Here is a 13,373-nt window from a genome sequence, read left to right as displayed (position 1 = left end):
TTGAATGGGTCCTTTGGAACATCCAAGGCAAGAATCAAGAACTACAATAAAATCTTTAAGAAAGGAAGTAGTAACCAGGACACTGATCCTAGCTTTCAATCTAGTCAATAATGAATCTTTGTGGCTAACACATAGACTAGCTAATTTCACCGCCAAGCAATTCCACATTAAGTTTTTATACAAAAATGCCTGGCAAAATAAATAGTGCGCATTTGGCCAAAGTGATTTTGAGAGACTCTGGATGTTGAGAGTTCATAGGTTTACGATTCTGGCACCTTTGTTTTTCCTCTTTAAAAACATGACTGTTACTGACTCATCCAGTACTTTAGTAGAAGGGTACTGTTTGGGTAATCTTAAGTACAGTTAAGAAAGTATGATTCATCATTTTATGTATTACATTTACATTTGAAAAGATGTTATTTAAACATATTTTAGTTAAAAGACTATACGAAATTATTTAAATATATGTAATTACAAAATGCCATAATTTCGATTTTAGAGAAAATAACAATTGCTTACCTTGTCTAGTCTTAAACAGCAAAATGGCACTTTTTCATGAAGGAGATGACAAAAAGTGGGTGAACTTCCTATATATGGAGAGTAAGGTGGGTAGCCTTTAGCATATCTGTAAAACAATATGAAATATTTGAATAAAATTCACAAAGTTGGACAATTAAGGTATACCCATGTGTCTCTATTTTGATAAAGTTGGATGCAACTCTTTATGTTGCAATTACATTTTGAAAAAGAAATGGTTAAAAATAGGGATAAGGAAACTAGGACCCATGGACCAAATCTGGCTCATCACCTGGTTTTATGAATTAAAAGTATTTGTTTGATTTTTTTTAAGATTTTATTTATTTATTCATGAGAGACACACAGAGAGGCAGAGACACAGGCAGAGGGAGAAGCAGGCTCCATGCAGGGAACCCGACATGGGACTCAACCCCGGGTCTCCAGGATCATGCCCTGGGCTGAGGTGTCAAACCACTGAGCCACCCGGGCTGCCCTAATTTTTTTTTTTTTTTAAGATTTTATTTATTTATCCATGAGAGACAGAGAGAGGCAGAGACACAGGCAGAGGGAGGAGCAGGCTCCATGCAGGGAGCCAGATGCAGGACTCGGGAACCGCTGAGCCAACGAGGGATCTCCCTGTTTGTTTGTTTGTTTGTTTCATTTTAAAAGGTTGAGAAAAATGTTTTAAAGTAAATGGTTGGAAAAGAAACAAAAGAAGAATATTTTATGTCACATAAAAATTACATGAAATTAAAATTTAAATATCCACAAGTAAAGATTTATTAGAGCACACTCATGCTCTTTCATTTTATGTATTGTCTACAGATACTTGCACACTTCAAAAATAGTTGAGCAAGTACAGCAAAGATTATATGGTCTATAAAGTCTAAAATATTTACTAGCTGTTTCCTTCTAGGAAAAGTATTCTATTCCTTCATTTAAAATATTTAGAAAGATTTGTTAAGTAACAATATTAATTTTTTAAGATTTTATTTATTCATGAGAGACACAGAGAGAAAGAGAGGCAGAGACAGGCAGAGGGAGAAGCAGGCTCCATGCAGGGAGCCCGACGTGGGACTCGATCCCAGAACTCCAGGATTACACCCTGGGCTGACGGCGGTGCTACACCGCTAAGCCACCGGGGCTGCCCGACAATATTAGTTTTTATAAAACACATTTAAAGCAAAATGACTTGTTATGATTTATTCCATTAAAATTCATTAGTCATGGATGCATAATCACAAAATAATAAACAGTTAATTATTCAAATACCCACTAAAAACAAAATATTGTTGGAATCATGTTTAAAATATTATCAAAGATAATTATTTGCTGACTTTATGAAAGTAGCCACTTAAAGGCATAGCACAGCTGTATAATTTTCAGAATAAAATTATCAAAAAGTAGTAGTGTAAGTGAAAATTAAGAAATAAAACAAAATTTAGTAGTGGCAAGATTCCTTTATCCAGTATGAAAACTGTTTTTTGGTAAAAATTTGCCTTCTAACCAAGAAATTTCAAACCTAGTTTAAACTGTTTTTCACAGAGGGTAAAATGTTGCACATTTTGCAAATTTAGAAGTTGATAATCTCCACTATTACTTAATCTTTTTCAGTTTCAGTTTGCTATAAAAAAAAAACCACCTCTCAATATTTTCAGAAGGACATGTAAAGAAAGAATTTCAATCACACCACAAAACATCATTTCTAGAAATATACTGGCAGTCAAACTTCTCCTTGTTCCCAATATTTCATAAAAATATTTGAGTACTCTTGATTTCTTGGAGAGTGGATTGTGTTATGTGGGTACATCAAACTTCTCTATAATAATTTTTTTTAAGTATGAAGGATTAAAAGAAGGATTTTTTTTAAAGTTTCATTCTGTTTCAGTTCATTTTAGGTCAATTAAACATTAACTGAACATCTATTATATGGAAGATATCGGGAGAAGTGTCTAAATGGTGTTACCACTACTATTACTAGTGCTACTACACCTCCTAGTAATTATTACTCATTGAATGCTTACTCAGCACAAATCAGTGTCCTAAGCACTTTTCCATTATCTCAGTTAATCTACATCTGAATATTATGAGGTAGTAATTGTACTCACTCTACAGATCTAGACACTCTGATTCAGATTGTTTAATCAAAGTCACTTGCACATAACCAGTAATAAGGTGGAACTGCCATGGGAAACAAACTCAGACTCCATAGTGCTGACCACTGTGCTTTCCTCAAGAAATAGCAATATAATATGTGACTAAGACAAGTATACAAACTCTACTGAAGATTAAAATGTGATTAATAGCATGTACTCTGGCACTGTAAATTATGAAAGCATAGTAAGGAGATCTAGTGCCTCATGTATTCATTCATTCAAAATATCATTGATGTCTACCATATGAAAAAGACTACTGAACGCTAAGATAAGGAAAGGGAGCTTAATGGAGGAAATCTGTGCTATATGTCATTGAATAATTGACCAAACTTCAATATAGACATGGAAGGAAATAAACTAAAGGTTAATTAACAAAAACACGAAATCATGAAAATGCATCTTATATCACGAAAATACTGATTTATGTATTTTCTTCTTTAAGGATAAAAAATAATTTAGATAAAACTGATCCTGGAAACACATATTGAAGCCAGAAATTTGAGATCTTAAAATACTTTATAGGTAACAGAGATACTCGCTAATAGGAAGGATGTTTTGATAGAAGTATATGGAATTAATTCTAGGAATATACAAAAGGTAAGGACATTGTCCCATAGTAGCACAAATCCCAGTAAATCTTATAACTGTTGTAGAGTATCTAAACATACTCTAAGTTAGAGGAAATTTCTTCATCTGGTGTAGTTTCATCTTCTGATTGATCACTTAGAAGATCACATGTTTGAATTGATGATGTATCTGCAACCTCTAAAACGGGAGCAATGCTAGGTCTTCTGATTTCTTTGCTTCCCTCTGTAGGAAGAGACAGGGTAGGGCCACTTGTTGATCTACAGCTTGTGTCTTGCAAGTCTATAGCCACAGTACCTGCAACAATGAAACATAAAAATCCTTCAAAGCATTCATCACCTATATGATAATCAACCATTTAATGATCAAAATGAAATACAACCAGTATAACTGGTAAATATATTATTTTTATCCTTTAATCTTAAAGCTTATTTCTTTCCCATGTGGACATTTTTGTCTACATGAATTTAAAAGATTCTGCATTTGTGCAAAAGTGTATTTGCTGAGTCTAGTTCTATGCACAAAACATGAGAATTGTGAGATCCTAAAATACTTAGAAATTTAAAGTCAAAAAAATATCTTGTTTCAATTTACATTTATTTAAAAGTAATTAAAATTTTTTGTCCTTTTTAATATAGTAGATTTCTCATTATATCCTTTCCCTCATTTTGTTGAGTTATTATTCTCTTGGCTGATTTTTAACCACTTTTTAGTATTAGAACAATTAATATTTTATATCCATTGAACAGATATTTATTGAATACCCGTGCATGGCAAACACCATCCTTTGGCACTTGGGATATGCCAGGAATGAAATACTACCTCTACATATAGGGATTCATCTTTAAAATAACCAAGTAGACAAATAAGTGGGGGAAAAAAACCTGTTTTAAATAATGATAAATGCCATACAGAAAATAAAACAAAATGATATGATAAAGAACAGTGAGGAGGAGGAGGAAGGATTTTCACCAGGTGGTAGGGAAGGCAATTCTTTAGTCACAATATTTGATTTTTGACTGGAAAAACAATAATGAGTTCACAAGCCATGAAAATACCTTAAATCAGTAGCAACAGCAAACCTAAATAGCTTAAGGTTTTCAAATACTTAGGGGTAGTCAACACTAAATAGAAGAAATAAATTCCTTTGGAATTTTTTTATTGGAATTTCAAAATTAATTTAAACATCAATTTATGGAAAGTTGATGTCTCTCCCCTTTTGAAGAAAATACAATCTAACCCATGAGTGCCATCATATTTCACCATCACTCACTTCATTTACACTCAATGACACCTGGTCATCCCTCTAAAAGCCCTTAGACCTCACTTTGTCTCATTTGAAAAACCTATTAAAATATTCTTCACTCTCTGACCCTGCCACCTCCTTTACTGTTATAGCAGAAGTTTTTAAAGGGGGAATAAAACTAATGGATTTTAGCATCTCTTTCCTAGTACCATGGAAAGAGAGGTTGGCAACTGACTTCTAAAACTTCTGAGGCAATTACAAGTCCCCACAGAGGAGGGAAAAACAGGAAATGTTTTTGAGGATGAGAGTAGGTAGCACAAGTCTGGTGAGAATATCTGAGTACTCCTCAAAACGGGAATAAATTTTGGGGGTCAAGTTTCAGAGACCTGTACACAAAATTCAGATTAGAGGGAAGGGAAGCCTGGAATGTCAGTGGTCGGTAGGAAGGCCTTCATGTGACGGGCATATGTGAACAGGCCTAGAACTGCTCTTTATGAGAAAAAGATGTAGGGACCAGCATTCAGCAGTTCCAATACCAGAGGAAAGGTAAAATTTATTCTATCTTTATGGGAGAGGTGAATGAGGATCCTTGGAGAAAATAAGATTAAATTTTCCATTAAGTAGGTGTATAGAATTGATTAAAAATTAAATTTTACAAATTTCATTTACAAAAATAAAGAAAAACCATATATGATTTACATCCTAAGGTTTTAAGTTAAAATTCATCTGTATAACATTTACCCCCTGCAGATGACCACATTGCTGAGTTCAGAGAGAAAACAGAATTTATCACAGAAGAAATCCTTTAATTCCCTAACTTCAAACAAACATGAGAGTTTTACCAAATTTTTGTCCCTTTATTTCTGCTTAGAAGGAAACGGAAACACTTCCATTTATATGAAGTTAATCCTTTTTCTTGTCTTACAAATTAAATCCCTTCCTACTTCCTCCCAAAGAATTGTGATTTTTTAACTCCACTCCCCAAATATATATGACTCCAAATCACCCCAAACTACCTTTTTATCATTTTTTCTGCCCAACACAGGGAAAAATGATGACTTTCCAATTATTTTGCCAACATGGATACCTGGGCCCAAGATGGACATGGGGGATATGATCATGAGAAAAATCTAGCAGGGAAGACACAATTCAAAAAACAGTTACAATCACAAAAACAAGCTTTCTTTTAAACATTTTCTTTCCGTAATAAAAATTGACTCTTCCCTGACATCTTCCCCTCAACCTTTAAAAAGGTGGTTTGGAGTTGGGTAAATACCTTCAGTGTTGTCATTGACTTTTTCAGACCCTTTTCGTTTTATCCTTTCTGAAATCCCAGCTTGAGATTCTATCACCACTATCTTTTACTGCTTTGTTTGGTGACTAATCCTATGTCATTCTACTTATTTCTTAATGCTTCTTTCTAGTCAGTTTCTCCAATACTATTTTTGCATTAACTTGTCAGGACTGTCATAAGAAAGTACCACAGACCAAGTGGCTTAAATGACAGAAATTTATTGCCTCAAGGTCTTGAAGGCTGGAAGTCTAAAATCCAGGTTTGGCAGAATTGGTTTCTTCTGAGGGCTATGAGGAAAGGGTCTGTTCCAGGCCTCACTCTTTGACTGGCAGATGGCCATCTTCTGCCTGTATCTCCTTTCTCCAATGTATCTCTGTCTTCTACTTCCCTCTTCTTATAAGGACACCAGTCACAGTGGGTTAGAGCCCGCCTTAATGACCTCATTTTAACTCGATCCCTTCTGTAAAAGACCTCAGCTCAATAAAGGTCACATTCTGAGGTACTGGGGGTTGGATTTCAACATATGAATTTTCGTGGCCACAATTCAACTCATAACACTCTTCCTGCCTCATCCAGTGTGTTAAAAATACAGATAAGTAAACCTTTCCACACCCAAGATCTCACTTCCTCAAATTCATTAAGGAAATTGTTCTCACCTGAGGCCCCACACTTCTGCAGTCACATTTTAGACCTCATTATAACCAATAATAGCCTTACTGCATTGACTTTCACACATTCATCATCTGATCACCACTATTTCCTATCTTTTCAGGGCATTCTCATTTGTGTCTCAACTTCAGCTAAAGTTGCACTCTTCTGGAACTTCAATTCTAGTTATGATATCAAGTTTGAATTGTCTCCCTCATTCCCTTCATGTTCTGTCTTCTTACCCATCTTAAGCTCCATATTTAAGCATTATGATTATTTGCTTGCATATACTCTTGGCTCCCTTGATACATTTTTGCTCCCTTACATTCTTGGCACAAGCAAACCCTGTTTAAATTCAACTCTTAGGCTACCTGTTACCTGCATCAATGCAAATGAATATGCCTGGATAGTTTAGCTACTGCATTAGTCCTTTCAGTACAATGTCTGTCCTTAGTCTTGACAATTTCTTTCTACATGTAGAAGTATTATTTCATTATACCTGTAGATGATCCTTCTGATGCTCCAGACTTAGTTCCTTGTCCTTTCTTTCACTAACGGGCTTTTATTCCACCATTCTTTAGCCATTCACTCTCACCGTCATACCTTACTTGTAATAGTTACTATTTATTCCGTGTAAGCTCTATTTGTCATCTCATTCTCTGAAACATACACTTGCCTCTTCTCCTTCCAATTCTCTCCTTTTTTAGTTCCCACTGAAATTATAATCTGTAAATCTACTACCTTTTCTGTTTCCTTCAGCTAAAGATGTCTTTGTACTTCCTGACCTAAAGGTGAGGCCCATCATTATATTCATTCTCTTAAATATATTCCCGATTGCCTTGCCCCTCTCACTTCCTTGTACATCCACCATGGTTACGAAGTCCTTTCTTTGCATCCCTTTGCAGCAAGGATTTTTGAGAGACATCAGACATGATGTCTCTAATTGGTCTATCACCATTCTGTCATAAACCGCTCTGATCTGCCATTTTCTATGACCAAGCCAATGAAAGAGCAGTGGTCACTGTTTTGTTACATTCAGTTGCCAGTTTTCAATTCTCATGTTATTTAAACTATGAGTGGCAGGAGACATAGCTGATCACTCCATTATCTTGATACACTTGATTCATTTGGATTCTAGGACACCACACTCACCAGATTTTCCTACTACCTTGCCATTGGCTCCTTCTTGGTCTCTTTTTGCTGGTTTCTTCTCATCTCCCTGATATTTAATATTGATATCCTGAAGAATTTAGTCCTTTGTCTTAATCCCTTTTCTATCCATACTCATTCCATCAATGATCTCATTCAGTCTCATAGCTTTAAATACAATACTAAGCTCAGGAACCCCAAATATAATTTTTCAATGTATATCTCTTTCCTAAACTCTAGACTTTGATATGTAACTTCCTGTTTGACATCTTCCTGTCAATATCTAATAAACATTTGAAGTTCAGTGCATCCCAGACTGAACTTTTTAACCATTTCCCATCAAACCTGCACCCCCACCGCCAAGCCTTCCCCACCCCCACCGCCAAGCCTTCCCCACCTCAATGGATGGCTATTCCCTTTTTCTAGTTGCTTAAACCAAAAAACTTGGATTTCTCCTTCTCATCACTTCCACCTGAAAATACTTTGATCCCTGGGGCAAACCAAGGATCTCAATAGCAGCCAAAGTAATTGTATTGAAACATAGTTTAGCATAGGCAAGATCATGCCATCGCTCTGCTTAAAACATGCAATGAATTCCCTTTCACTCAGAGTAGAAACAAGAATCCTTATTTTGAGTTTAAAAGCCCCAACACAATCTGTCTTGTTTTACCTCTTCCACCTCATCTCCTATAACCTATCATTGCTCACTGTGTTTGAGTCACAAGAACCTTCTTACTGTTCCCAAAGCACCCAGTCAAGCTTCCCATAAAGCCTTTGTAGTAGCTATTATCTGTCAGGAATGTTCTTCCTCCAGACATCCACAGGGCTACTTCCTTCATATCCTTCAGGTATTTTCTCAAATATCACCTTTTCAATGAGGCTTGCTAACCACCTCAATTAAAAATCCAGTCTCTCCAGAATTCATAAACCCTTTTACTAGCTGTTTTCCTTTTTTTCTTTTTTATTACTTATCACCTTCTAATACACTAAATTATCTCCTTATTCTTTTATGTGTTGTTTATTTCCAGTATTCCCTGTGATAGAACATAAGCTCTGTGAGCTAGGGATCTTTAACTATTTGTTCACTAATTTATCACAAATACGAGTTTCCAGCACATATTAGGTACTCCATTAATAATTGTTAATAATGGGAAAAAAATGAGTTAGGACTACTATAGAAGAAAAATAATAAGCTTTGTCAATGACAAACGGGGTTACCTAACTTAGTCCAAGCAGGGCCGTGAAATGTGCTTCATAAAGAATAATATTGAGGCTGAGATACAAAGGATTAGAAGTAGTTACCTAGGCAAAGTTGGGGGCTGGGGAGTAGATCCTGTTGGAGGAAACCTCATGTGTTAAAGTCCAGTGGTGAAAAACCATTAGTGAAGGTTGAAAGGAATTTAGTATGATTGGGATTTAGGAGTGCAATTGAAGAAATAGTAAAATACAGAACTAGAAAATTAAAGTGGAATTATTAAACAAACAAAAAAAAACTTAAATGTGAGATTTATCTTCTAAACTAGGATACTCGTGAAAGTCAGGATAGTCTTCAATAATGACATCAGGACAATGTATATAAACTGGACTATCCTGGGATTGCCTCATACAAACAAGAAATTTTGGTCATACAAATCATAAGCCATGTAATATTATAAAATTTAGATTTTTCCCCCTAGGATAGTAAGAAACATTTCAAATGATTTCCTTTTTTATGGATTTATTTATTTTAGAGACAAAGAGAGATTAACACACATGGGGGTAGGAGATTGGGCAGAAAGAGAGGAAGAGAATATTAAGCAGACTCCTTGCTGAGCATGGAACCTGACATGGGGCTCAACCTCACAACTCTAAGATCATGGCGTGAGCTGAAATAAAGAGTTGGACACTTAATCAACTGAGACACCCAGGCATCCCAGTAAGGCAAATGATCTATGTAAGAGAATGACACTATCAAAATTATGTGAAATTATTACTCTGGTTGCAAGGTGGAGAAGAGTGCAGGACAGCCTGGAAGCATGGAGAGAAGCTTGGGAGGATGATCCTGCAGTTGAGGGGAAAGATGGTGGATTCTCAGACCATGATCATACAGACAATGGACAGAAAGAAGGGAATGATTTTGGAGCTACTCAATGATCTGATTTAATAGAAGTAGGTGATGGGACACCTGGGTAGCTCAGCACTTGGGCATCTGCCTTCAGCTCAGGGCGTGATCCTGGAGTCCCGGGATCAAGGCCCATATTGGGCTCTCCACATGGAGCTTGCTTCTCCCTCTGCCTATGTTTCTGCCTCTCTCTCTCTGTGTGTCTCTCATGAATAAATAAATAAAATATTTTTAAGAAATAATAGAATTAGGTGAATTCTTAGGTATGAGAGGAGAGGCAGAGTGAAAAGTCAGAATTGTGACTTTACAAATTAAAATGTGTCATCTATTTTTTAGCCAAAAGAATGGAAGAGGAAATGATTTTGAAAAAGGGCAGAAAGATTAGTTCAATTTGAATGTGCTGTATTGGTTTTTCCTATGAGGCATCCAGACAGAAACAACTACTATATTGTTGTGAAGAGAAATTTAAGTTAAGGATCTATATAAGAGAATCATCACTTTTTGGAGGGAAGGTCAACCTATGGGAGCAGAAGATGGTTAACACTGTCCTCTGTTGTGAGGCTGTCCACTGGATTTCATGACAAATAAACTGGTGGCTTTGCCAGAGTACTGATATAATGACTGGAGATTTCAGGCTAAATCAGGTAGAGGCATAAGGGGACAGTAAGATTTCAAACCAGCAACTAAAGACAGCTCCTTCAAGGAATTTACCTGTGAAGATGTCAAGCCAAGAGGTCCGTGTGTGTGTGTGTGTGTGTGTGTGTGTGTGTGTGTGTGAAAGAGAGAGAGAGAGAGAGAGAAAGAGAGAGAGAGAGAGCATGTATAGAGTTATGAAGAAAGAAATACACAGAGACATAAAGAGAGAGATGAGGGAGGGAAGGAGAAATGAGGCAATGATTTTGAAAAAAAAAAAAAAAAGTTAGAAAATAAGGATGAATTACAGTAAAAAGTGAGGTCCCAGAGCAGGTAAAAGAGATGGCTCCATTGTGCAAGTGAAGTTTAAAATAGTATAAGTTGGGGCACTTGGGTGGCTCAGTTAGTTCAGCGTCCAACTCTTGGTTTTGGCTCAGGTCATGATCTCAAGGTCGAGTGATCAAACCCTGTGTCAGGCTCTGCTCTCAACGTGGAGTCTGCTTGAGATTCTTTCCACCACCTTCTCCTTCTGCCCCTCTCCTACTCACTTGCTCTCTCTCTAAAATAAATAAATAAATGTCTTTTAAAAAATATTACAAGTTAAAAGAATGTATTTTCCTTGTGTCTAAAACTGAATGTTGGTAGGTTTAAAGGTAGTGTAGTAGCACATTTAAAGGAAATTCTTATTTGTCTGGATCCATTTCTTCTTTTTTTTTTTTTTTTTTTACTTCTGTGTCATAAAAGCCAGGTTCAATGGTGAGACTGAGATACAGGATGGAAGAAGAGTTTTGTAAAAAATGGAGAATATTTGAAATAGTTTCTATTGATAATTTACAAAAGAAAAATCGAAGTGTTAGGTGCTTATATCCTAATCAGAAAGATGAAACAGTTTTTGATAATTTTTAATTAGGTTAATTTCTTACCAGTTTAACAGCTAACAACCTTTGTTCTGTATACTTAGTTACGTCAAGTTTAAATACACACAAATTAGTTTTGAAATTTGACTTTGAAATTTTAACAAACATTGAAGGTTACTTATTATGCTTTTTAAAGAAAGAAATATGATATTTTCATATTATTTATACTTACCCATGCTGGCAATTATGCTATGTACAGGTAATCGAGAAGGTCCATGATAAAATGACCTTGATACATTGCTTTTTTTCTGCTGGTCTTGGTTTTTAAATGCTGAATTCTCTTCTTTGGTAATATTAATATAAAAACATATATCTGTAGCATTCATAATATATCGAGGACCTGGATTCAGCAAAATGTTTTTATTATCCTCCCTCCGAACACCAATCAAGCAGACTCCAAACCTTAATTTAAAAAATAAATGAAAAGTTTAAGAATTGTAATTCAGCAAAGCTCTTGGGTTTTTTGTTTGTTTTTAAGTTTACATATGTAAGAAAATTAGTAAATTATTAATAAGCAGAAAAAATTAAAACCCCAAATCAGAGCATTTTAAAACTTGAAAAGAGGAATGCCTCGGTGGCTCAGTGATTGAGCATCTGCCTTTGGGTCAGGTCATGATTCTAGGGTCCTGGGATGGAGTCCCATATCAGGCTCCCTGCAGCATGCTTGCTTTTCCCTCTACCTATGTCTCTGCCTCTCTCTGTGTGTCTCATGAATAAATAAATAAACTCTTTAAAAGTAATTCTTTTTTAAATGAAGCTTGAAAAGATCCTGCAAGTTCAAGACTCAAGACTCTCAAGACAAAAAAAAAAAAAAAAAAGGACTCTCAAGACTTTCCTATTTTTCCAGGAAAAGAAATTGACCTTAGTATGTTGTGAAATCAATTCAGTTGATTAAGATATATGTGTGTGTGTGTGTGTGTGTGTGTGTATATACTTTTAAAAATAAATAGAACAGACAATGAAAAACATCAGAGTGTGTATTATTAGTAAGAGTAAGAATTTTTTTATAAATTTTACATGTGTGTATTGTGTCTAACTATAAATGTATATCTTTACATGGTCAAAATACATGAAACAGTATTAGTCAAAATGTATAGAAGCCATGGCCTAAAAGAAGAAATTACCCAAGGTCACATGTGAAAAAAAAAAAAAAACAGGGTCCTTAAATTTCTTTTAGTTCTATTTCACCATATTTTGTTTACTCTGAATTTTAGAAAAAAAATTAATAGTCTGAGTAGGTGCACAGCTTAATTGGGAGAAATATCAACCTCTAGATGTAACATATATTAAGATTTTCTTTTGGGGCACTTGGGTAGCTCAGTGGTTGAGTGTCTGCCTTCAGCCCAGGGCATGATCCCGGTGTCCTGAGATCAAGTCCTGCATTGAGCTCCCAAAGGGAGCCTGCTTCTCCCTCTGCCTATGTCTCTGCCTTTCTCTGTGTGTCTCTCATGAATAAATAAATAAAATCTTTAAAAAAATTTTTCTTTTATACTTTTTCAGGTTATGCTCCAAACACAAAATGTCCCAAATGTTTTTATTTCAATATGTTTTATAGTTACACAAATAAATCTAGCTTAAAAATATTTTTAAATATCAAAAGTACATGTATGGATAGAATCATATTGAGAATTAAAGTAGAATATATTAAATATTAGTGTAACATACTAGATTTATACAAACCTTAAAAATGTTATATGTATATTTATAATACTGATAATATATTACTTTCATTATAAACATGCATTTTTGTTTCTTCAGTAAATAAATTTTCTCAAAAAAGGAAAAATAATATGTTCCATGTTTGAATTAGAAGGTACTATTATTTACCTTTTAACTTATTTCTTTGGACAAAGCAAGATTTATTAAATGTCTAGATTTTTATAAATGTTATTATGACTTTGTCTACATATTTAATCAGCTCTTTAGAATTAAATGTCTAAAGAATATTCACTTTCATGTATTTGTGAATTCTTAATGCATTAACATATTTTAAAGATAACATAAAAGTTACTAAAGTCAATATTCCTAATAACTGATACTTTATATACCTAACAACCTTAACTTGTAGAGACCATACAGAAGCTGAGTTCAAATGTCTCAATAATTATGTTAAAAATTCCAGAATACT

At 34.8% G+C, this 13,373-nt stretch overlaps 1 protein-coding gene across 7 annotated transcripts in view; it reads right to left on the bottom strand.

The window, feature by feature from the left end:
• KCNT2 (potassium sodium-activated channel subfamily T member 2) overlaps positions 1-13,373 on the bottom strand; it is a 372,756-nt gene that overhangs the window by 97,590 nt on the left and 261,793 nt on the right. For all 7 annotated transcript variants that reach the window (XM_038586089.1, XM_038586091.1, XM_038586090.1 and 4 more), the window contains exons 16-18: positions 11,418-11,647; positions 3,341-3,554; positions 520-625 (exon numbers count right to left, since the gene is read on the bottom strand). In XM_038586089.1, the coding sequence (XP_038442017.1) occupies positions 520-625; positions 3,341-3,554; positions 11,418-11,647 (550 nt within the window). The remainder of the gene's footprint in view (positions 1-519; positions 626-3,340; positions 3,555-11,417; positions 11,648-13,373) is intronic.

Source organism: Canis lupus, chromosome 38 (assembly GCF_011100685.1).
Source record: "Canis lupus familiaris isolate Mischka breed German Shepherd chromosome 38, alternate assembly UU_Cfam_GSD_1.0, whole genome shotgun sequence".
Classification (NCBI taxonomy): Eukaryota; Metazoa; Chordata; class Mammalia; order Carnivora; family Canidae; genus Canis; species Canis lupus.
Note: the sequence above shows the minus strand (reverse complement) of the source record. Positions and strands in the feature narration are given on the sequence as shown.